The 22,199-nt window shown below is 45.4% G+C and overlaps 1 protein-coding gene across 1 annotated transcript in view; it reads left to right on the top strand.

Annotated features, from left to right (window-relative positions):
- LOC147663783 (uromodulin-like) overlaps nt 1-22,199 on the top strand; it is a 121,734-nt gene that overhangs the window by 59,114 nt on the left and 40,421 nt on the right. The window contains exon 2 of the mRNA XM_086950200.1: nt 2,357-2,520. Coding sequence (XP_086806326.1) covers nt 2,357-2,520 — 164 coding nt within the window. The remainder of the gene's footprint in view (nt 1-2,356; nt 2,521-22,199) is intronic.

Raw genomic sequence — 22,199 nt, 5'->3', positions numbered from 1 at the left:
CAAGCCATGTCTTTCCCGGACCGGTCTGGGAAAGACTGGTCCGGGAAAGCTATCAAGGCTGATGAAGGCTGTTAGCCAGAAACCGGTCCTTGGATGCTTGATTCCGGTCTGGGAAAGACATGGCTTGGTAGTTCGGGCTGGACTGTTCCCATGAGGCACAGGGTCAGAGCTGATTTGCATATAGCCAGTGTCTAACCCAGAGTGGTGTAGAGTGCAAAAAAACGATGGATATAGGCCCAGACCCTTGTACTGGGGTGAATGTATGACATTGTTCTACATTCTGTCCATCAACTGTTTTTTGCAATTTTCACCCCGAGTGTGCTGGGTATACTCAGACGTGAGTCCCAGGCTCTCCACACCACTGGAGTCAAGCTATCCAGGCTGATGAAGGCTGATAGCCAGAAACCGGTCCTTGGATGCTTGATGCCGGTCTGGGAAAGACATCGCTTGGTAGTTCGGACTGGACTGTTCCCATGAGGCACAGGGTCGGAGCTGATTTGCATATAGCCAGTGTCTAACCCAGGGTGGTCTGGAGTGCAAAAAAACGATGGATTTCGGCCCAGATCCTTGTACTGGGGTGAATGTATGACATTTTTTACATTCTGTCCATCAACTGTGTTTTTTGCAATTTTCACCCCGAGTGTGCTGGGTATACTCAGACGTGAGTCCCAGGCTCTCCACACCACTGGAGTCAAGCTATCCAGGCTGATGAAGGCTGATAGCCAGAAACTGGTCCTTGGATGCTTGATTCCGGTCTGGGAAAGACACGGCTTGGTAGTTCAGACTGGACTGTTCCCATGAGGCACAGGGTCAGAGCTGATTTGCATATAGCCAGTGTTTAACCCAGGGTGATGTGGAGTGCAAAAAAACGATGGATTTAGGCCCAGATCCTTGTACTGGGGTGAATGTATGACATTGTTCTACATTCTGTCCATCAACTGTGTTTTTTGCAATTTTCAACCTTTAGGGCGGCCAACTTTGAGGCTGGCCACCCAGGTTCGAATCTGGCAGGAGGTCGTGGTCGGTTAATCTTCCTGTGCCTACAAATGAATATGTCTGTCTCTAATGCAACTGGTGATGATGTAAACCGCTGTGGTATTTTTCGGTCTAATTCCTACTATGTTAAACTGCAAAAATAAATATATATGGCATCATTAGCATATTTCTTCGCTCTCCCCATTGACAAGCACACTACTAGTCACAGCCTAACTTATAACAAGAAAAAAAGTGCTCGCGCGGCAGCAGGGGGGAGGGATTTACTCGCGGGAACAATAATTGCGACCAGATGGGCCGCAAGTGAATCTCTTGATGTGCACGCGTTGCCATTGAAGGCAATGGAACGCATGTACGTGCTTGGCTGAAAAGCCTAAGCGCTCGGAAAAGGTCGTTTTCCTTTGCAGCGTATGCGCTGAGAAGGCTCGACCTAAAAAAGCACTATGACGTGGCCAATGCCGGCCGCAACATAGCGTTTTTTTCACAGGAGATTTGGCTTTAGTATTTTGAGCTATGCTGCAGGCCTGAGTAAACATTTTACTATGTTTAGTAAACGGACTATTTGCACCTTACTCATGTGATGTGAAATTACTCGAAATTATGAGATTATCCCTATTAGCATAACTTGTAGTACTTTGGGGGAAAAATTCCTAACTGAGAGTTCATGGACAGATCCCAATTAGCTGCTGGCTGCTGCTGTTCACGTTTGGTTGCATTCATAGCTATTTTCTTAGCGCAAAATGCATTCTCTGGCTCATCTTAGACACAAGGGTGAATTTGGCGCTAAGAAAATAATTTCGGGTAATCTTGCGTAATTTTGCTGTAATTTCGAAGAATAAAGCTACAGCAAATCCCGCAAGTAACACCCAGCCCTCCTATGCTGTTCGCTTGATTTACCTTGACTCTAAATTTCAACTATTTTAGCAATTACAAATGTTTCTTTTTCTCTTTCTCCTTTCCTTCTCTCTTTCGATTCATATCCTATCAATATGTTATTTGCTTAGTTATATTTCGTACACTATTCTCTGTATATTTTATATTTTACGCTTACATCTTGAATTTGTATTGGTTTGTAATTTTTCGTGTAAAACTTCAATAAAAATCTCTTAAACAAAAAACAAAAAAACAAAAAACAAATGCAAGTTATTTTGACTCCCTTTCTCACGTTCACTTGTGTACTTCTGATGTGGTGGTTGAGTTTTGTGACTTTTACATCTGTATTTTAAATTGGTATATTGTACTTTTAATAACGTTAATAATGCTACAATTGAGAATTTAAGATGTAGAACGAAGGAAGAAGTATTTCCCAACGATCACTTTTCATTTCTTTTCTTTTGTTAAACATCGATCATTCCTGTCCTAGATAAATCCTATTGATAAGACGCTCACCTTCTCAAACGTCCTGTATGTTCCTCCGGACACTTCCAGTAGTCTTATAAGAAGCAGTCTTCTGAAGTTCCCCTTCTCCTGTACCTACAACACAACAATTCAGACGACCCTGCAGACAGTCCTGAAACCCATTCTCAGGTAGGTGCATTTATAAGGCGCTGAACGCTGAAATTAAACACTTTCCCCTATGGACCCTTAATTGTTTGTTTGTTGATTTGTCATTTTCCATTCCGTTTATCCTGTACTCCCTTTGCCTTTTATACAGTACTCTCTTTTACTGGAAAACTGCTATGATTCCCTCATCTCCTTTTCCATCCTATGCTAATGGTACTGGCATTTCTGCAGCACAGCTTGTGGTAGGTGTCACTTTCTAGCACTTTGGGTTTCGTCTGGGTGCCTCAGCACCTGATTCTGATTTTATTCACCACAGAGCGTAAGACATTTTATGGTGAAATCTTGCAGTGCTTAATTTGTAAAGAAGTAAGGACCAGGACTCTTGTCAAGAGGCCACTGCAGCTTGTACTGCACATTGCCCTTAACATGCTGCCAATGATGGTAACAAAACAACTACTAACCACCACACTCTTACAAGTTTGAAAATTCTGACTATTCAGGCCCTCTAAACTATACTTTTTTGTTTGGTCAGCAAGTAATAGTAATTTTTAATACATATTGAATTAATAATTAACTATAGTTGTGGTCATCTCTGAATTAGCCAGACAGCACCACCTTGTGGCAGATTGTCACAAGCGCTGGTGCAGAAATTAAGAGCTGGTGCTGAGCAGCGGAAACCACCGGCTCAAATTATGCACTGATATCTTGTTGTTCATGTTTTATCACTTAACATTGACACTGGTTGGTACCAGTATCGTGTTCAATGAGAAATGGCTGTGTCATTTTTCGTTCCAGATACATCTGTCTGAAGTCCTAACAAGTGCTACACATGTCAAATTCTTTTTGAGTGCCCCTTTGAGAGGGTCTTGGCATTACTTTGATGGAATCTTTGAGCAGTATTGATATGAGGTGTTCTATTGTATGTGCTCTGTTGGATATCCGTGTGTGATCTATCTTTATGGCAAGTGCTGTTAGGAGCAGCAACATTGTCTTGTATATACTATATCTGAGCTCATTAGGACGTATGTGGGCTGCGGATTTATCGATAGTTGAGGGCATCCTGAGGCATTGTTGGAAACGTTTTCATTCTAGGATTGGGGTGCAGCGCCCGTACGCACCCAGGATACCACTGGGCATGTGCACGGCATTGCCACACGGTGGTGATTGGTCCAGTCTAGCGGAATGGGAGGAGCTAGGTCTGCAGATGGTGGGCGATTTGTACGCGGATGGGGCACTGCTGCCCTATAGCAAGTTGCAGGAGACTTTGGTCTTCCACGCGGTCACTTCCTGCTGCATGCGGCATTGATAACAGCCATACAGAAACATTGGGGCTCTGGCGTCTCAGAACCACCATTAAGCGAAGCATGGCAATACATAGTGATGGCAGCGGGTACGTTTAAGGCAGTCACCTGCCTGTATAAACGTATGCTGGGGAAGGGCTTAACCCGTTACAAAAACTGCAGGGGGCACTGGGCGGCGGACTTAGATAGGGCTATCCCGGACGCGACCTGGTCACATATACTTAAGAGAGCTTGGAAGGGTACCAGGAATGCTAGATTCCAACTTATCCAATTCTTTATATTGCATAGGGCATACCTCATGCCAGCTAAAATTAATCAGTATTTTAGGATAGATACTGCGATCTGCCCCCGGTGCCGGTTGCAAGGAGCGGACCTGAGCCATATGCTGTGGGATTGTCCTCAGCTAGGAACATATTGGAAGGAGATAACTACTTCACTCTGCAGAGTAACTGCACGGCAAGTCGATATGGATAAAGGAGAGTGTCTTCTGCACTGGTTCCCGCACACTAGGAAAAATAAGATAACTAGCAAGTTTATGGACTTGGGTCTCAATATGGCTAAAAGGGAAATCACATTACACTGGAAGGCAGCGACTGGCCCTAGCTATGTTAGATGGAAAGCAGCGTTCCTTATGTGGGCGGGCAGCAAGAGTTCTGTTCAATTGCAACAAGCCCATAAATCCAAAAGCGACAGGGTGCTGGAGGCAGCGCGGGCGTGGGAAGCCTTGGTGGTGGAACTCAGGATGCTGGATGCGGATACAGCTTCGGAGTCAGGCTCATCGATGAAGGGGGAGCAGGCGCAGGCGGTTTCCTCTGGCCTTGGGGAGACGAGCGCGGGGGCCCGACTTCTGGGTGATCACAGCGATTCGTAGTATAATGGATGAGATGACCAGTACACAGATCATAGACTAGGATAGTACCTTATTCACATTCTTTAGCTGGATTATAGCGCAGGCAGCAGGGGCGGGGGATTTGGGAGTTCATAGACTGTGAGGGGGGCCATGTATGGAATAATGACTAAGGATCTAGAGCTTTAGGCTCGAATATGGTACTGTACTGATTGAGGGAGCTTGACATCATAGAGATAGACTTGGAATAGGGTCCATGAGCCTTGTTAAATGGTTGAAATACTGCTGAGTTTTCTCTCAGTGTGTACTGTCTGACGCATTGTATTTATGATGGTCCTCCTCCATGTCTTGTTTGTATTTTGAAATAATAGAAAGATTTAAAAAAAATAAAAATAAATTAGGACTTATGTGAGATAGTCGACCTAATGCAGGCAGACTTATTGGGCCCGATTCACAAAAGTAATCTGAGACAAAATTCTAACTTTAAACGACTTTCACAAAAGGCATGTAGGAGTAGTAAAGTTAGGATTTAGTCTTAAGTTTGTCTTAAGTTTTGGTCTTAAGACAAAATCCTAACTGAAGTTTAACTTATGTTTAACTGAGGATGTTGTCTTAAGTTTGTCTTAAGTTTTGTTCTTAAGACAAAATCATAACTAAACTTTAAAATCCTAACTTCAATTTAACTTAAGTTTAATTTAGGATTTTGTCTTAAGTTTTGGTCTTAAGACAAAATCCTAACAAGTTTAAATGAAGATTAATTTAGGATTTTGTCTTAAATTTATCTTAAGTTTTAGTCTTAATTTACACTTAAGTTAAACTTAAGTTAGGATTTTGTCTTAAGACCAAAACTTGAGACAAACTTAAGACAAAATCCTAACTTTACTACGCCTCACTGCCTTTTGTGAACACCTAAAGTCGTAAATTTAGGATTTTGTCTCAGATTACTTTTGTGAACCGTGCCCACTGTGCGGTTCCGAGGGCCCACTGGACCTACCTGTGGCCACCTGGTGAACAAAAGCACTGAGATGCTGCTTACTTGTGTGGAAATATACCTTTTTAGGGGTACACTGGTGCAGGGTCACCCTTTTGTCCACGGGTTCAAAAACCAACAAAATAGAACTCAGCTCTGGAGTTGGGAATAAATAACAAGTTTATTAATCACTCATGAGTGGGACCACGTCCACACATTACTCTCAAGTGCTCAAGTGTTGCCTGAGGTAGTACTCTAATGTCCCAAAGCACAGAGCTTATATACAGATTTTGTGCATTGTAAACAATTGAACAGAAATAGGAAGACACGTTTTAGAATTAGTTTTCAGCAAACAAGGACAGATGAAAAGCCAGATGGTCATCAAAGTGGGAGGGGGAGCAGGAGTGCTTATGGCAGTAGCAAATGATTGACATTTAACAGGTGTACTGGCAGCTACAAACTCTCAGCACACACATTGCTTTTAGCTGAGTCAGTAAGTCAACTAAAATAGATAGCACAGGCAGGAAAAAGGATGAGCAGCAGAGGATGGGAGAATTAGGAAGGAAACAAAATGGACACCTCAGCCAAAATGGCTGTTGCTTATGCCAAAGAAATATTCCACGTTTTGCACAGACGGCCCTTTTGGCAAAAGCTAAGACATTTTTCTTATGCTTCTAAAGGGGTACGATAAATGTCATATATATTGATTAACATCATATCACTGACTTCTCGGTCTATTGCTAAACTGGCATTTACATTTTGGACATTTGTTTTAGCTGGTAAACAAGTAGTAGAAGTGGAAATACAGAGGGAACAAAACATTGGCCCGCATTGAATACATAAACAACAAAAGAAGAGAATAACTATAATTATGGACAAGTCCGACAATATTTTCAATCCCCATACAGAAAATACGCTCCAGAACCATCCAGCCCAAGTCCATGTTCCTGAATCTTTGTGTATCTCAGTGACTAATTTATGGAATTGTCCGGTTTGAAGACACAACAGCTGGCTCCGATGATACAGCATGCTCCAGTCTATATTATTCCAATGTGGTCTCTGTCTGGTCAACTACAGAGACAACAATTGCACATTATCCCCCTACTACCAGCATGGTATTCCTGAATCTTGATGTATCTCAGTGACTAATTTATGCCTTTTGTAAATAACCGCATATGCAGAAGGTGAATTGTCCGATGTGAAGACACAATTATTTCCATGTGGTCTCCGTCTGGTCAACTACAGAGAAATCAATTGCACGTTTCCCCTACTACCAGCATGGTGATGGAACAATTGCACATCTTGATGGTAGCTTGGGGGAGCTAAAAACACAGGGGGTAGAAGGAAGGCTATGTAACAGGTACCAGACCAGCCTGGATGTAGAAAGCAGTATGCCTTAGTTCCACAAACAAAATAAGTGTGACATTTATTTTATTTATTTATGGGTTTGTATAGCGCTAGAATTGACTCCCGAAGGAGTATCTCTGCGCTCAAATTAACAGAAAAGGAGTAGATGGTCCTGAGGTCCTAAAGTGTTTACTAAATTTGAAACAGAAAAGTTTTTAACAGTTTCCTAAAAGTAAAGTGATCCGTACATAATCTAAGAGTGGCAGGGAGTTTATTCCAAAGGCAAGGGCCAAGGTAGGTGAGAGCCTTTCCTCCAAGTCTTGCCCTTCCAATGGGGGGAACTTGAAGAAGGGATTGATTACTGGAGCGAAGAGCACATGCTGGAACATAAGGGACAAATTTCTCCGCCAGATACGTGGGGCCCAGATTATGCAGACCCTTGTGAATGACACAATAAGTTTTGAATTTAATCAGTTGGCGGATAGGCAGCCAATGGAGCTATTCCAAAAGTGGGCGCAATGACGATCTGTGTGGTGCATTCAAGACTAACCTAGCAGCAGTGTTTTGGACCACCTGAAGTCCGCTAAGTAAGCTGTCATTCGCTGAGATCAGTAGCCCATTGCAATAATCCAAGCGACTGAGCACTAGAGCCTGTACAAGGGTTTTCCTGCTAGAGTCCGGAAGTAGTGGAAACACTCTTTGGAGTAACTCAATAATATGGAAACAGGAGCCAGCTGTTTGGTTAAGTTGCTCTTTTAGGGTTAAACCTTGATCCAAATGGACACCCAGGTTTTTCACCACCTGCTTGGGGTGAGGGACGGGCCCAGATCTAATGGCCACCAATCTGGCGTTCACAACAGTGGAACTTCCCCAAAAAGCACCACCTCTGTTTTCCCTACATTACACTGCAGGAAATTTGAGGCCATCCATTGTGATACAGCCCTCATGCCATCAGAAAAGGACTGTTTACCCGCCATGGTTAATGTCCTGAAAGGGGAGAGAAGCTGTGTGTTGTCGGCATAGGACACAGGGATGAAACCTTATGATTTCATGAGACTGGCAAGGGGGGCCACATAAATGTTGAAAGGTGTGGGCCTCAAACAAGAGCCCTGCGGCACCCTATTGGTCAGCTCCACAGGTGCAGAGCGGAATGAGCCAATAATGACACTCTGCGTACGGCCAGATACATAGCTACTCATCCATGACAATGCCGAGCCCCCAAGCCCCACCTCTTCCAGCCGGCATGATGCAAGGAAGCTACTTCGGCCTCTTATAGACATCTGCAACACTGTAGTACAGTTACTGTAGTCCACTGGCACATCGCCTGTCCTTTGGATACAAAGAAGGCAGTGGTCATGGCAACAGAGATAACAAAGGGTCCATTTCCTTTAGCCAACCTAGAATTTGGATATACATAGGTTGTTGCTGCACTTACTTTACTATATTCTTCCATTTCTAAAAGCAGTCCCTTTTGCTTATGGGTCCCCATCTTCGTTGGGGTAACAGACTTTGCTCATTAGAGGCATATAGAAGTTTGAACCAAGCTGGGCATGAGCCCTTGTGAGAGAATGGCAGCAGTGACATTGGGATTCCTTTTATGTTCTGCTGAGGAGGAATCTTGCTACAAACCCCCCAACAGTTAGTAACATTACTTAGCTGGTGTGTCTGATGCAACATATAGAGAAATAAATTGTTTCTCGGATTTTGGCGTTATCCCTGTTCATGTTGCAGCAAAACAAAATGAAAGTGCTCTTTTTCAGCAAGTGATGTAACAGTAATGTTACGTATAGAGGCACAAGGCCTTACTTCTTCCACTACCTACTTTACAGTAGCAATGCTGGCAGCAGTCAAAGTCAGACCAAGGATACAGATTGTACAGCCATTCCAAATTGTCGCAGCGATCTCCTTCTTCTTAGGCAAGCTTTTTGTGAAATTATTTTGATTATGGATACTATAAAATTCACTGCCCACTGCTAATCTTGTCCCATAATGCTTTGCAGGGCCTTTGGTTGGGAATGTTTTTTGCCAATAACTGTGTATGGGATGATCCTAAGAAGATTGGAGATTTCAAGGCATTTGTTTGGTACTCCCCCTAGGTTAGGGAAGATACCAATATCATCAGTACTCTCACTGCTTGTTTCACTTTTGTGAAAGTATTATATGCACTTTAGCATATAAAGATAGAGATACTTATTTTATCATAACTGGCGCTGTGTAGGATGCCATTTGCAATTATTTTGCGTTTTTTGCACAGTGCAGACAATTGCACAGTGTCATCAGCTACGCTATGCAGACTACGTGTAGTGCTGCTATACATACTACGCCCAGGCCTACCCACGACAGCCGCCAACTATGGAAATATACCCTTTTAGGGGTACACTGGTGCAGGGTCACCCTTTTGTCCACAGGTTCAAAAATCAACAAAGCTGAGATCAGCACTGGTGTTGGGAATAAATAACAAGTTTATTAATCACTCATGAATTGGACCACGGCCACAAAGCACTCTCAAGTGCTGCCTGAGGTAGTACACTGAAGTCACAGAACACCGAGCTTATATACAGATTTTGTGCATTATAAGCATGTGAACAGAAATAGGAAGACAAGTTTTAGAAATAGTTTTCAGCAAACAAGGACAGATGAAAAACCACATGGTCTTCAAAGTATGAGGGGGGAACTGGAGTTCCTATGGCAGTTAAACCACACAAGAAATTCCAAGGGTCTTTCTGATTGTGTTAGTGATTGGAACCTATTAGTGTCCCAGACACTAATAGGGGGAGGTCCCCCTAGGCTCAGCTGCCAGACCTAGGCAACGACGGAGAGCGCGTGGCCTTCTATGTCCTGAGCGAGTGCCAGGTGAGGTGAGGCAATTCCTCTCTACAAAATTGGGAGAAGGTTGATAAACATAGACATACAACTGCAATAGTGGATATGTCTACACTATGAAAATTATCTATCACAGCACGTGGTAAGTGTTGCAGTAGTGTACATCATAGCTCCTGACGAAAGCCCTTAAGGGCTGAAACATGTTGACCAAATATCATTCATGGTGAATAGTAATTCCTTCCATACTATTTTTCACTCTGCTTTTAATAATACCGTCTTGATGGGTGCACCTAATAAAGTTTCGGAAGACATGAAGACAGGTATTTTTAATCACTAAGATTACTCTTTTCTTTCATTTTTCACTACTTTCGAGCACTGCACCTTGCCCTTTCAGCCTTCTAAACTCTCATTGGTTTCGGTTGATGGTACAACCGGTGGGTCTAAGTTCAGCTAGCCTCAAGATTCCTCCTGTGGAAGAGCTCACTGGACACCAGCTATTAACAAAAAAAAACAGATGACGAAGTTCCACTATTGTGTGGGCTGATGGGTACATTTTTCCTTTTCTGAACTGCACTTTATTTCCCTCTCTTCTCCTGTGTAAATTTCTTAATTAACCTCTTGGTATATGTGGTCTGGGACACTAATAGGTTCCAATCACTAACACAATCAGAAAGACCCTTGGTATCTCTCGTGTGGTTTAACGTCTAGTTGGGGGACAAGATACAAGCAGGTCTATAAATACACTTTCCCCTAGGGCCCCCCTCCACCCTTTGTTTTCCGTGCTTATGGCAGTAGCAAATGATTGACATTGAACAGGTGTACTGGCAGCTACAAACTCTCAGCGCATACATTGCTTTTAGCTGAGTCAGGAAGTCAACTAAAATAGATAGCACAGGCAGGAAAAAAGACCAGCAGCAGAAACAAAATGGACTCCTCAGCCAAAATGGCTGTTGCTTATGCCAAATAAACATTACACGTTTTCCACACTTGACTGAGCACCAACAATGAAAAAGATCTTGAGGAAATAGACAAGCATACACGTTACCTTAAGGAAAAGTAGCACAAAAGGTGTCCCCAACCTCTTTTCTTTAGGAACTCCTTCATCTTTAAAAAGATTGGGCATGATTCACAAAGGTAAACCTATACCATAGAAGAGCAGTTTGTCTGAGTCCACTGTCCCACCTACTCGCCTGGAATGTGAATACGTGAACATGCTACCCTATCGACTCTACTTCCAAAAGTCGCCTAATCCATCTCTCATCATGGGCTTCAAATACGTGTTGCAGTTCGCCCTGCTTTGGTGGCATAAATGTATTTATTTCAGGCTAGTCACTCTCGAGGTGTCACTTAGTGATATGCGCTTGTGGTGATAAATGTCAAGGTGCCCGTTGATAGTCTGGAATTAGGGGCACTCATTTCTCTGCAGTAGAGATGTGTCTGACAATTCTTTTGGGGTTTGTACTGTCAGACAGGTTCTGGGGGCCTGTAACGATATGCAGAATGATTTCTCTGCTAGCTCCTAATAGGACCGGGCACCACTAGGTGTAGACACAGCTTGTGGAGGTTTACTCCATGGAATCAACGGAATTGCTTAACCCCTTCGGTGTTTGGCACTACCCCCAGCCGTAATGCGTCAAGGTGGGCATGTGCGCATGACTGCTGGGGGCGTCCTAATCCCGTACGCTGTTTAAAACTCCCGCACAGCGCAAACGTTCACGCAGCATGCAAGGGGTTAAAAACTCCCTGAGATTTCGCGTACTTCATCAAGGGGGTGGAAATCGGCATGCCATGCTGCTCATGCTGATGTAGCGCTGGGAGCTTGTTCCGCATTATAAAATGAGCACAATTGGCATCACACAGCGTGTTACAGGGCGCTGCTTCTTTCTGCAATTCGAGTAGATTTTGTACAGGCTAGGCAGCTTTCTCAATGCGAACGGTCACAACCTGCTGTGACCGCCCACATTGACAAAATCTTGCAGGGAGGCGTTCTAGTACCCCAAAATCGTGCTAGTGGACACAAGCTCTCACTCACCAACTTAACATTGGTGAGTCGCATGAGAAAAAACTCTGCCATGTGGTGCTTGACAGTTTTGCCAGAATTCCACGATACTCGCGTAGCTTGCAGTGGACAAAATTCAGTGAACTCTGTAGGCGGAATTGAATTTTCCACTTACCCCTAATTTACCACCACCCAGTGACCCCGGCCCATCCTAACCTGGTTTAGATAAGTACACCTCATTGCTTGTTGAGAAATCGCACACTCACACCCCTCAACCATTATTGACTAAGCTATGCTTCTGGCCATAGGATGCCCTAATTTCTGGGGTAAAAGCAAAAGTGCAGTGTTGTAGAGCGGTACAGGGGTAACCCAGAGAAGAACTACTAGGATAACCTCTGAGGAAGACAATGACAATCCTAGAGAGTGAAAGATATCCGGTAGGCCTTTATTTTGGTCTGTAATGTACTCAGGATTTTGTTTGCATTTTACAAACGCTAAACACTAGTGTTATACATTGAATCATCTTGATAATAGAAGTACTTCCTAGTGGCAGTAGACTAAGTAAGTCCGAAGAGTTCAGCACCCAATTACGTATTCTAAACCAGAAAGGATTGTGCTTTCGGAGGGGCAGATTTACAAGCTCCTTGCGCCACTTTTGCATCACTTTTCCATGTTAAAAGCGAAGCAAAAGTGGCGCATGGGGCTTGTAAATCTGCCCAGAGTGTCTAAATATTACACATAGCAATCACATTGATAAATAGTTCAAAAAATCACAAAGGTGTATAAGAATAGGTTCCACTCAGTAGATGCTTGACTTTGCAACGGTTCATAGAATTAAGAGTTAATCATACTAAATAAAAACACGTTGGTGACCTAAACATCGTACTGCTTTTTGTGTTTTAACACATACAAACAGCTCTCAACAATGGTCGACATATAATTGTATGACTAGTACAGGAAGCCTGGGACAAATGTGTTTAAGTCAAAAAGGCGCTCTCCAGACCTTTTGCATGACATATATTTTGTTTTCTTTAAGGGTGTCCCATTCTATCGAAGTGCTAGCACCCAGAAATAATTAGTTATTTTCCTTCTACAATATAGGAACAAAACCCCAGAGCCAGGGAATAGTGGCATGAGAGCCACTGAGGCTTAAAAGAGGGGTAAAATAGAATGGTTGCTTCTGGTAGGTACTAAAGAATTGACCGTCCTGACTCCGTCAGTAGCGGTCGCTCCCCTCGCTCCCCTCGCTCCCTGGCTCCGGCTGAGATCGTAGCGCTTCATCTCTACACTGACTGGTGCTGGTATCGTAGCGCTTCATTTCCAACATAGACTGGTGCTTTATTTTTGACTGCGCCCCGTCCTGATCATCTGAAACTGCCGCATTGCCTAATTATAGCGTAATGCTATTGTCTTTGCATATTGTAGCGCTTGTGTGCCAGCGTAGCGCTTTTACAGGTCGCATTGTGTTCCTCTGTTGTGACTGTGCCTGATGGTGCCTGCACCTCTGCCCACCCCAACCTCGTCCGGTCTCCTTTCGTTATTGCTGCCATCTTGTTGTTGTTGTGCCTTCCAGCCCGCCCTCCACCCCGCTCCCGCCTCCCAGCTGACCCTCCCTCCCCTATCCCCCTCCACTATCCACTTATGACAGATGCTTTTGCGCGCAGCGTTCACTCGCAGCAGTCGCTCCCTATGCGCGCCGAAGGTGCGCCATAGGTAAGCCCATCTACACCCGTCCGCGCCTGGACCGCGCCCAGCGCCAGACCCCCTGGTCCTCGCAATACCCAACCCACTCGCTTAACGTATGACGCCACCTCTCTCCTTACCCTAAACCCCGGACGCACCCCACAATGCTGCGTAGCTACCCCAGGAAACACCCACGGACCATTTGCCTGCCACTCCTGCAAGTTCACCTGCATCAGGACCCACACCAAATCCCCCTCCTCCAAACACAGCTCCGACTCTAACCACCTGAAGTGCATCCTGCTGAACACCCGCTCGGTCCACAAACACGCCACTGAACTCTGGGACCTACTCGACACTATTTCGCCGGACGTCGCCTTCCTTACAGAAACTTGGATGAACGCCTCATCAGCACCCGACATCGCCATAGCCATCCCGGACGCTTACAAGATCATCCGAAAAGACCGCACCAACCAAACAGGAGGAGGATTCGCCATCGTCCATAAGAACACCATCCCAGTCACGACCAGCTCCGACGATAACCTCGCGACCGCCGAACACCTTCACTTCCAGATCCACACTTAGAGGCACCCTCATCTACAGACCACCAGGAACCCGCACACAATTCAACGAAGTCATCACTGACTTCATCAGCCCACATGCCCTCACCTCCGAGAACTACATTCTACTGGGAGACCTCAACTTCCACCTGGAAAAAAATAACGACAGCAACACCACCACCCTTCTGGACAACCTGGCCAATCTTGGACTCAAACAACTTGTTGACACCCCCACCCACTTAGCCGGTCACACGCTCGACCCTATCTTCACCTCCAGCAAACACATCTCCTTCGATCACACCACAGCTCTCCATTGGATGGATCACAGCTGCGTTCACTTCACTACAAAAAGACCACGACCCACATCCCACCACAACCTATTCCTCAAAGAAACTGGAACAAAATCACCACCGACCAACTCTTCACATCGCTCAACCAAAACCCTCCCACCATATCATCGGACCCAAACCAATCAGCCACCAAACTCACACATAGGATCACCCACAGCGCTGACGAACTAGCACCCTTGAAAAATTACCAGATCAAACAAGGTAGTAAAAAGGCCTTCTGGTTCAATGATGACCTTAAGAAATCCAAGAAGTTATGTCGTACCCTCGAGAAAACCTGGAGAAAAAACCCTACCACTAACAACCTGACCACCTTCAAGGACACCACCCGCAAACACCACCAATTGATCCGATCCACCAAGAAATCAGCATTCAAAGATCGACTCGACAACAACGCCCAGGAATTATTCAACATCGTCAAAGAATTTACCAACCACACCGCCGGCACCAACGACATCACTCCCTCCCAAGACCTCTGCGACTCTCTATCCTCTTTCTTCCACAACAAAATAGCCAACATTCATAACAGCTTTAAAAACCTGTCCGAAGAACAACTCACTCCTTCCACCTCTGAACCAAAACAGCACTCTCACAACCTTTGCGTCTGGAACCCAATCACTACTGAAGACACCATCCGTCTGATGAACTCCATCCACTCAGGTTCACCAACTGGCCCATGCCCCCACCACATCTTCAACAAAGCAGACTCCATCATCGCACCCCATCTCCGCAATGTCATTAACTGCTCCTTCAACTCCGCTACCTTCCCGGACAGCTGGAAACATGCCGAACTCAGCGCCCTTCTGAAGAAAGCCACAGCAGACCCCTCTGAACTTAAGAACTATCTCTCTCCTCCCCTTCCCAGCCAAAGTCATCGAGAAAGCCGTCAATAGTCAGCTCGCCGACTTCCATGAATCCAACAATTCATTCGACCCCTCACAGTCCGGCTTCCGAGCCAAACACAGCACCAAAACCGCCCTCATCGCTGCTACAGACGACATCCGAATGCTACTGGATAACGGAGAAACAGTTGCCCTCATCCTACTTGACCTCTCCGCCGCCTTCAACACAGTCTGTCATAACACCCTCATACAACGCCTCAGCAACGTCAGAATACAAGGAAAAGCGTTGGACTGGATCATCTCTTTCCTCGCCGGAAGAACCCAGAGAGTCCGCCTCCCCCCTTTCAAATCTGAGGCCACCGAAGTCATCTGCGGCGTACCACAAGGATCATCACTCAGTCCCACCCTCTTCAACGTGTACATAAGTCCCCTCGCATCCATCATGCGACAACACAACCTCAACATCATCTCCTACGCGGACGACACCCAGCTAATCCTCTCCCTCACCAAAGACCCTAACACTGCCAAAACCAATCTACACGAAGGAAAGAAAGAAGTAGCCGAATGGATGAAGAACAGCCGTTTAAAACTAAACTCGGACAAAACGGAAGTACACATCTTAGGATCCTCCCCCTCTGCATGGGACGACTCATGGTGGCCACCGGCTCTGGGCACAGCACCCATACCTCCAAATCACGCACGTAACCTGGGATTCATCCTAGACTCCTCCCTCTCGATGACCAGACAAGTCAACGCCGTCTCATCATCATGCTTCAACATCCTACGCATGCTCAAAAAAATCATCCGCTGGCTCCCCACTGAAACAAGAAAGACAGTCACCCACGCACTAGTCACTAGCCGACTAGATTATGGAAACACCCTTTACGCCAGAACCACAGCCAAACTACAGAAAAAACTCCAACGCATCCAAAACGCCTCAGCCAGACTCATACTGGACATTCCCCGTCAAGCTCACATTTACGGTCACCTGAAAGATCTCCACTGGCTTCCCGTCAACAAGAGAATAATGTTCAGTCTCCTCACCCACGCACACAAGACCCTCTACGACCTAGGACCCGAATGCCTCAACAAACAACTGTCCTTCTACACACCCACCTGCCAACTAAAGTTCATCCAATCAAGCCCTCACCCCAATTCCGCGCATCAATAGATCCACCATGGGAGGACGATCTTTCTCCTACTTAGCGGCCAAAACCTGGAATTCTCTCCCCACTCACCTCCACCTTACACAGAACCACCTATCCTTCAGAAAGCAGCCGATAATTAACGCACCCACCCTCCCTCAAGCACCTTGAGACCCTCTGGGTGAGTAGTGCGCTATACAAACTACTGAACTTGAACTTGAACTTGAGTCCGGACTCCAGGTTATCAGGAACTACTCAGGAACTTTTGTCCACCTTAAAATGATTAGAGCATTGCCCCTTAATCTCCTGGAGGTATTTTCCCTCTGTCAAGAAAGTTCAATCCAGACCGTGGGACACTGAGATCATTAATTTGCTTTTTGTTCCCCTCTCTGTATATGTTACACCTAATAGTTGCATTGAGTCTAAAGACAGCTTATTCTATGAGTGGTTTAAGAAGACTGGTGATACACAATATAGAGAGAAAACGAAGCATGTATATTGACAGCTAGATACTAAACAGGATGCTATATAACGCTGTTCTGAAGGCAAATCCCTGGGCACTGCCTTTATGCACCAAAATGTAAAGAGAGCATTGTTCATAAAATAGATATCTGTGCATGTACCGGACATCAGCTGGAATGTAAATGTTTCCAATGTTGGTTTTCTCTCCAAGTATCCCACTTACTCACAGTTTTGGTGAAGGCATAGGTGGAGATGGAGCATTCCAAACTCTTCTCTGGAGTGCACCAAGTTCCCACTTGTAAGATGCTGGATGTCTCAAATCCCTCTGTGAGGCCATCCAGCAATATGGGCACTGTAGCTCCCAACAGTGCTGGTCACTCTGCCTTGTAAGAGTTCAAAAATAATGAAATCAGTTAAGCTACAGTATAATGCAATACCCTACACCTTTGAGGGAACATTTACATAAATCCTGAATATCATTTTGAGCACAGCTGGCTCTGCTATACCATCCTTTGCACAATTGCAACTCATACAAATTCATCCACAAGGGCCGCATCAACAGAAAGGGAGGAGGCAATGCCATTATAAACAAAAAAACTCCTCCTCACAACCAGCTCCAACGACCACTCATCCAACATGGAACACATCCACTTACAGATCCAGAAAACCCTGAATGCCACCCTCCATGGCACTCTCATCTACAGACCTCCTGGACCCCACCATCCCTTCAGTGAAGCCAAAGCCGACTTCATCGCTCACCACGCTCTCGCCTCAACAGACTAAATCCTCCTCTGCGACCTCAATTTCCACCTGTACAACCTCGATGACCACAAAACCTCATCCCTACTGGAGAACCTTGGTACTATCAGACTCAAACAACTGGTCACAATGCCAACCCATTATGCAAAACACAAGCTCAACCCCATCTTCTCCGCAAGCAACATCTCTGTCAGCCACACCTCCGAGCCACACTGGACCAACAACCACTGCATCTACTTCTCCTTCACCAAACCCACATTATACCACCACAATCCTTGCAGAAGCTGGAATAAAGTCACTGAATACCAGCTCAACACCTCACTCAGCAAAACCCCACCACCAACATCTACGCAGGATAACACCTCAGCACACAACCTCCACCGCTGGATCTCCTATTGCATCAACACACTGGCTCCCCTCAGGAGACCCTCAGTCAATCAACCCTCCAAGAATTCTAGCTGATTCTCGAGCTGCAGACAGCTTGAGAAAAGATGGAGGAGCAACAAGATCATGGCAGACCACGCAGCCTTCAAAACCGTCATCACCGCACACCACCACCTCATCAGAACAACTACGAAAGCAGCCATCTAGTAGCACATCAACGCCAATGCACACAACAGCAAAAAACTCTTCTCTGTGGTCAAATAATTCACCTAACCCAGCTGAGACAGCATACATTACCTCCTCTCAAGACCTCTGCATGAACCTCACCACCTTCTTCCACAAAAGATCAAGGAGATCTACAACAGCTTTGCAACCCAAGACATACCCACCCCACCTGCAATCATAACACACAATAGCTCCGGATCCCAGCAGACCTTGCCCAACTGGACCACCCTCATCTCTGACAACACCCTCAGGATCATGAAAAACATCCCCTCCGGAGCCCCCTCAGATCCCTCACATCTTCAACAAAGCCGGCACCTTCATCACACCCAAACTCTGCTGCACCATCAGCTTCTCCATTAAGCCTACACGTTCCAAGAGGGCTGGAAGCATGCAGAGATCAATCCCCTGCTAGAGAAACCATCTACCAACCCGATGGACCTCAAAAACTACAGACCCATCTTTCTGCTCCCCTTCCCAGCCAAAGTAATCGAGAAAGCCATCAACGCCCAACTCTACGAGTTCATCAAATTGAACCACATCCTGGACCTCTCCCAATCAGGCTTCACAAGCAACCACTGCACCGAGACCACTTTCCTCGCTGCTACAGACAACATTTGCACCCTCCTCAACCGTGCCAAAACTGCTGCCTTCATCCTCCTGGACCTCTCAGCCCCCTTTGCCACAGTTTCCCACCACACCCTTTGTGCAAGACTCGACGATTCCGGCATCTGCAACAAACCCTAGAATGGATCTGCTCCTACCTCATGTGCCAAACACAGAAAGTCAGACTTCCACTATTCAACTCAAAACCTACAGAGATCAGCTGCAGAGTGTCTCAGGGATCCTCACTGAGCCCCACTTTCTTCAACATCTACATGACCCCACTTTCTTCAACATCTACATGACCCCACTTGCAGCCTTGTCTCCTATGGTGACGACACTCAGATGATTCTCTACCTCACAGAAAAACTCACAGCCGCCAAGAGCAAACTTTCACAATGCGATGAAAGCAGTTGCCACCTGGAGGAAGGACAGCAGCCTCAAGCTTAACTCAGAGAAGACCAAAGTCCTCATCCTGAGCTCCTCCCACTCTGCCTGGAAAAACTACTGGTAGTCCGTAGTGTTCTGAACCCCCCCCCACACCAACTTAGCACGCATAAATCCTTGGCATCAACCTGGACTCCTCACTCTCAATAATCAATGCAGTCTCTTCCTCCTGATTTCACATGTACTATCTGATTTGTAAGATCTTCAAGTGGATCCCAACTGAATCCAGGAAAACGGTCACCCATGTGCTTGTCAGCAGCAGACCTGACTAGGGCAATGCATTCTACGCCGGCACCACCCAGTTTCTCCAAAAGAAACTGCAGAACACGCAGAATAACTCCTCCAGACTCATCCCGAACATCCCACAATGCAGCCACATCTCGGCCACCTGAGAGACCTTAACTGGCAACCTATCAACAAAAGAATTACCCTCAAGCTCCTCACACATGCCTACACAGCCCTCCCCAATGCTAGTCCTGCATACCTCAACCACCACCTCTCCTTCAACACTCCCACAAGACATCTACGCTCCTCCCAACTGGCCCTGGCCACCATCCCACGGATCCCCAAGACCGCGGCTGGAGAAAGATCCTTCTCCTACCTAGCTGCAAAGACCTGGAACTCCATGCCTCTGCACTTCAGTCTATCACCATTGTTGCTACAATTCAGGAAGGACTTCAAAACCTACCTCTTTGACTGAAAAGCAAATCCTCCCCCACACTCAGTGCCTTGAGACCCTCACAAGTGAGTAGTCATGCTATACAAGAAACCTGATTGATATATGGAACCCCTGATGTTTACCTTAATCCTCCCATCATTCCCACACTTGTCATGCCACCAAGACCTGTCAACAAAATGGTAAAAGCTTCATCGATTCTTTCATCTGAGGTACACCACCCAACATTCTATCAAGAAGCCTTCCATGCCACCGAGACAATTAAGGCTCTATTCTCACCATGCTGACCCTTGATTCTCAGGTGATACTTAACCCAGTGTAAACCCAGTTAACTTTCAGGGCAAACTCCTCAGTGGAACATAATCTTACATTAAAAAGGTAGCACCAAACTTCGTTTCAAAAGTACTCACAACACACTTTTAGAAGTAAACTGTGTGTCATTGAATTAATGGAAACATGGTACGCCACAGGTCAGTCACTCTCCTCGATTATCTCCTTGCAGCAGTATTCAAAATTGTCGACCAAAGCAGAGTCTTAGAGAGGAGGTGGATGGTTACAATTCAGACGGTTGGCCTAACTTGTACAGAACTCAGTGACCAGCAATCCCTGCAAAAAAGCAGAACCACCTCAAACATGTAATTCAATATTGAATCCTATTGTCCTCCTGACTCTAGCTCATCATTCCTGAAAAAAAAACAGCATTTTCCCCTCTTCTACAAAGCCAGGGGAAAACATTCAGACAGTGATTTCAATCAAGCATTGTAAAAATCTGTGCACATCCCAGGTCACATGTATAAATACCAAATCACATTAAATATAAAATGCTCCAATTTGTACTTGAAACTACAATCCTAGTCAGAGGACTTACTCATTGTCATCCACACCTTTAACCCATAAAATTCAGTCACTTGAACTTACATTATTTAGATACAACACAAGTATAAATCCTGAGGAGATTGAAGCAAACGACAGTACAATCATTATAACGCACTGTCTCCGGAAATCAGACTGAATCCCCCAACGTACACTTTCAAAAAAGAAGTCAAAGCACTTCTTATGCATATGTTCTGAAATTGTAATGAACCCACTCTGCCCAGAAACAATGCACCGACGTCCGCTCCTCACACATCTGCTCATTTACCTGTATTTATGAAGTGCTTATTTTGGGAAAAAAAGAGGTGCAGTGCCGAAAATGTTGCCAAGGAGGCCACAGCCAACTTCTACCTCCAGTGATCCCCACTTTCCACACTCGCACTGCCTCAGTCTCTATCTTCTAACCTTGCTTTGTTCTTTGTTCCCTAAGTCTTTGCTCTAAGACTCTATCCTCTCACCTCTCTAATTGTTTTCTATCGTCTTTGTCACTCCCAGTGCTTTACCTTATTCCCTGTATTTCTGATTTGCCCTCTATTCATTCTACCCCTGCCCTTTTTCCTTTTCACTTTTATCCAAGGTCTGCTCTCTCTCCCATCGATCTTGGCTCTTTACTATCACCCTTCTAGCAGTGATTAGCTGTGTCTCTGTTGTATCATTTCTCTGCTTTTTATTCTCTGTCATGTCCTCTACATCCTTTCATTCTATCTTTTCTCTTCTTATTGCTCTCTTCTTAGCATCATGTTTGCTTTCTCTTTGTCTCTGATTTGCTCTCCTCAGTTTCTTCTACTTTACTCCATTTTATCTCTCTCCTCTCTTGTTGTTTCTTTGTCCCCTTTACTCTTGCTCTCTCTCATCTAGAACACTGCCTCCAACCTGTGCATTTCCTTGCTATTGTGAACTCCGCGTTTTCTTGTTGTCATTCCTAAAGAAGAGGAAGATTACATTGATTTTACTTTCCTACCTATCCTGAGTGCAGAAACAAAATGTACACCAAAGGAAAATGCTTTTTTTGCATATATTAATCAGTGTGGTAGGACTGGGTTTGTTGCGGAACAGGCGGCCGTCCAAGCACAGCAGGTTGTGTCACTGCTAGTGCTGCATGTAATCAGTAGGTCCAGTGATGACAACGACATCGATATCCACTGCTCAGCTTGCTGTGACCCTGCCTGCTACTGTGCTACAGCACAAGCATTATCCCCGGCCGTCATTCTGCCAATGCTGGTGATTATGGCTGTGGCACCTAGGACTCACGCAATCTCAGTAATTAGCATGCTGGGAGACAGCAGCACCAATACTACAGGTGACTCCATGGCGCAAAAAAAGGTGTGGTCGGCCGCATTGAGCAATTTGAAGATTTAGCAGTAATACAGGGATGCAGGTTATGCTACTCTGCATGTGCAGCAAGAAGAAACTCCA

This window comes from Lissotriton vulgaris, unplaced genomic scaffold (genome assembly GCF_964263255.1).
Source record: "Lissotriton vulgaris unplaced genomic scaffold, aLisVul1.2 SCAFFOLD_701, whole genome shotgun sequence".
Lineage (NCBI taxonomy): Eukaryota > Metazoa > Chordata > Amphibia > Caudata > Salamandridae > Lissotriton > Lissotriton vulgaris.
Note: the sequence above shows the minus strand (reverse complement) of the source record. Positions and strands in the feature narration are given on the sequence as shown.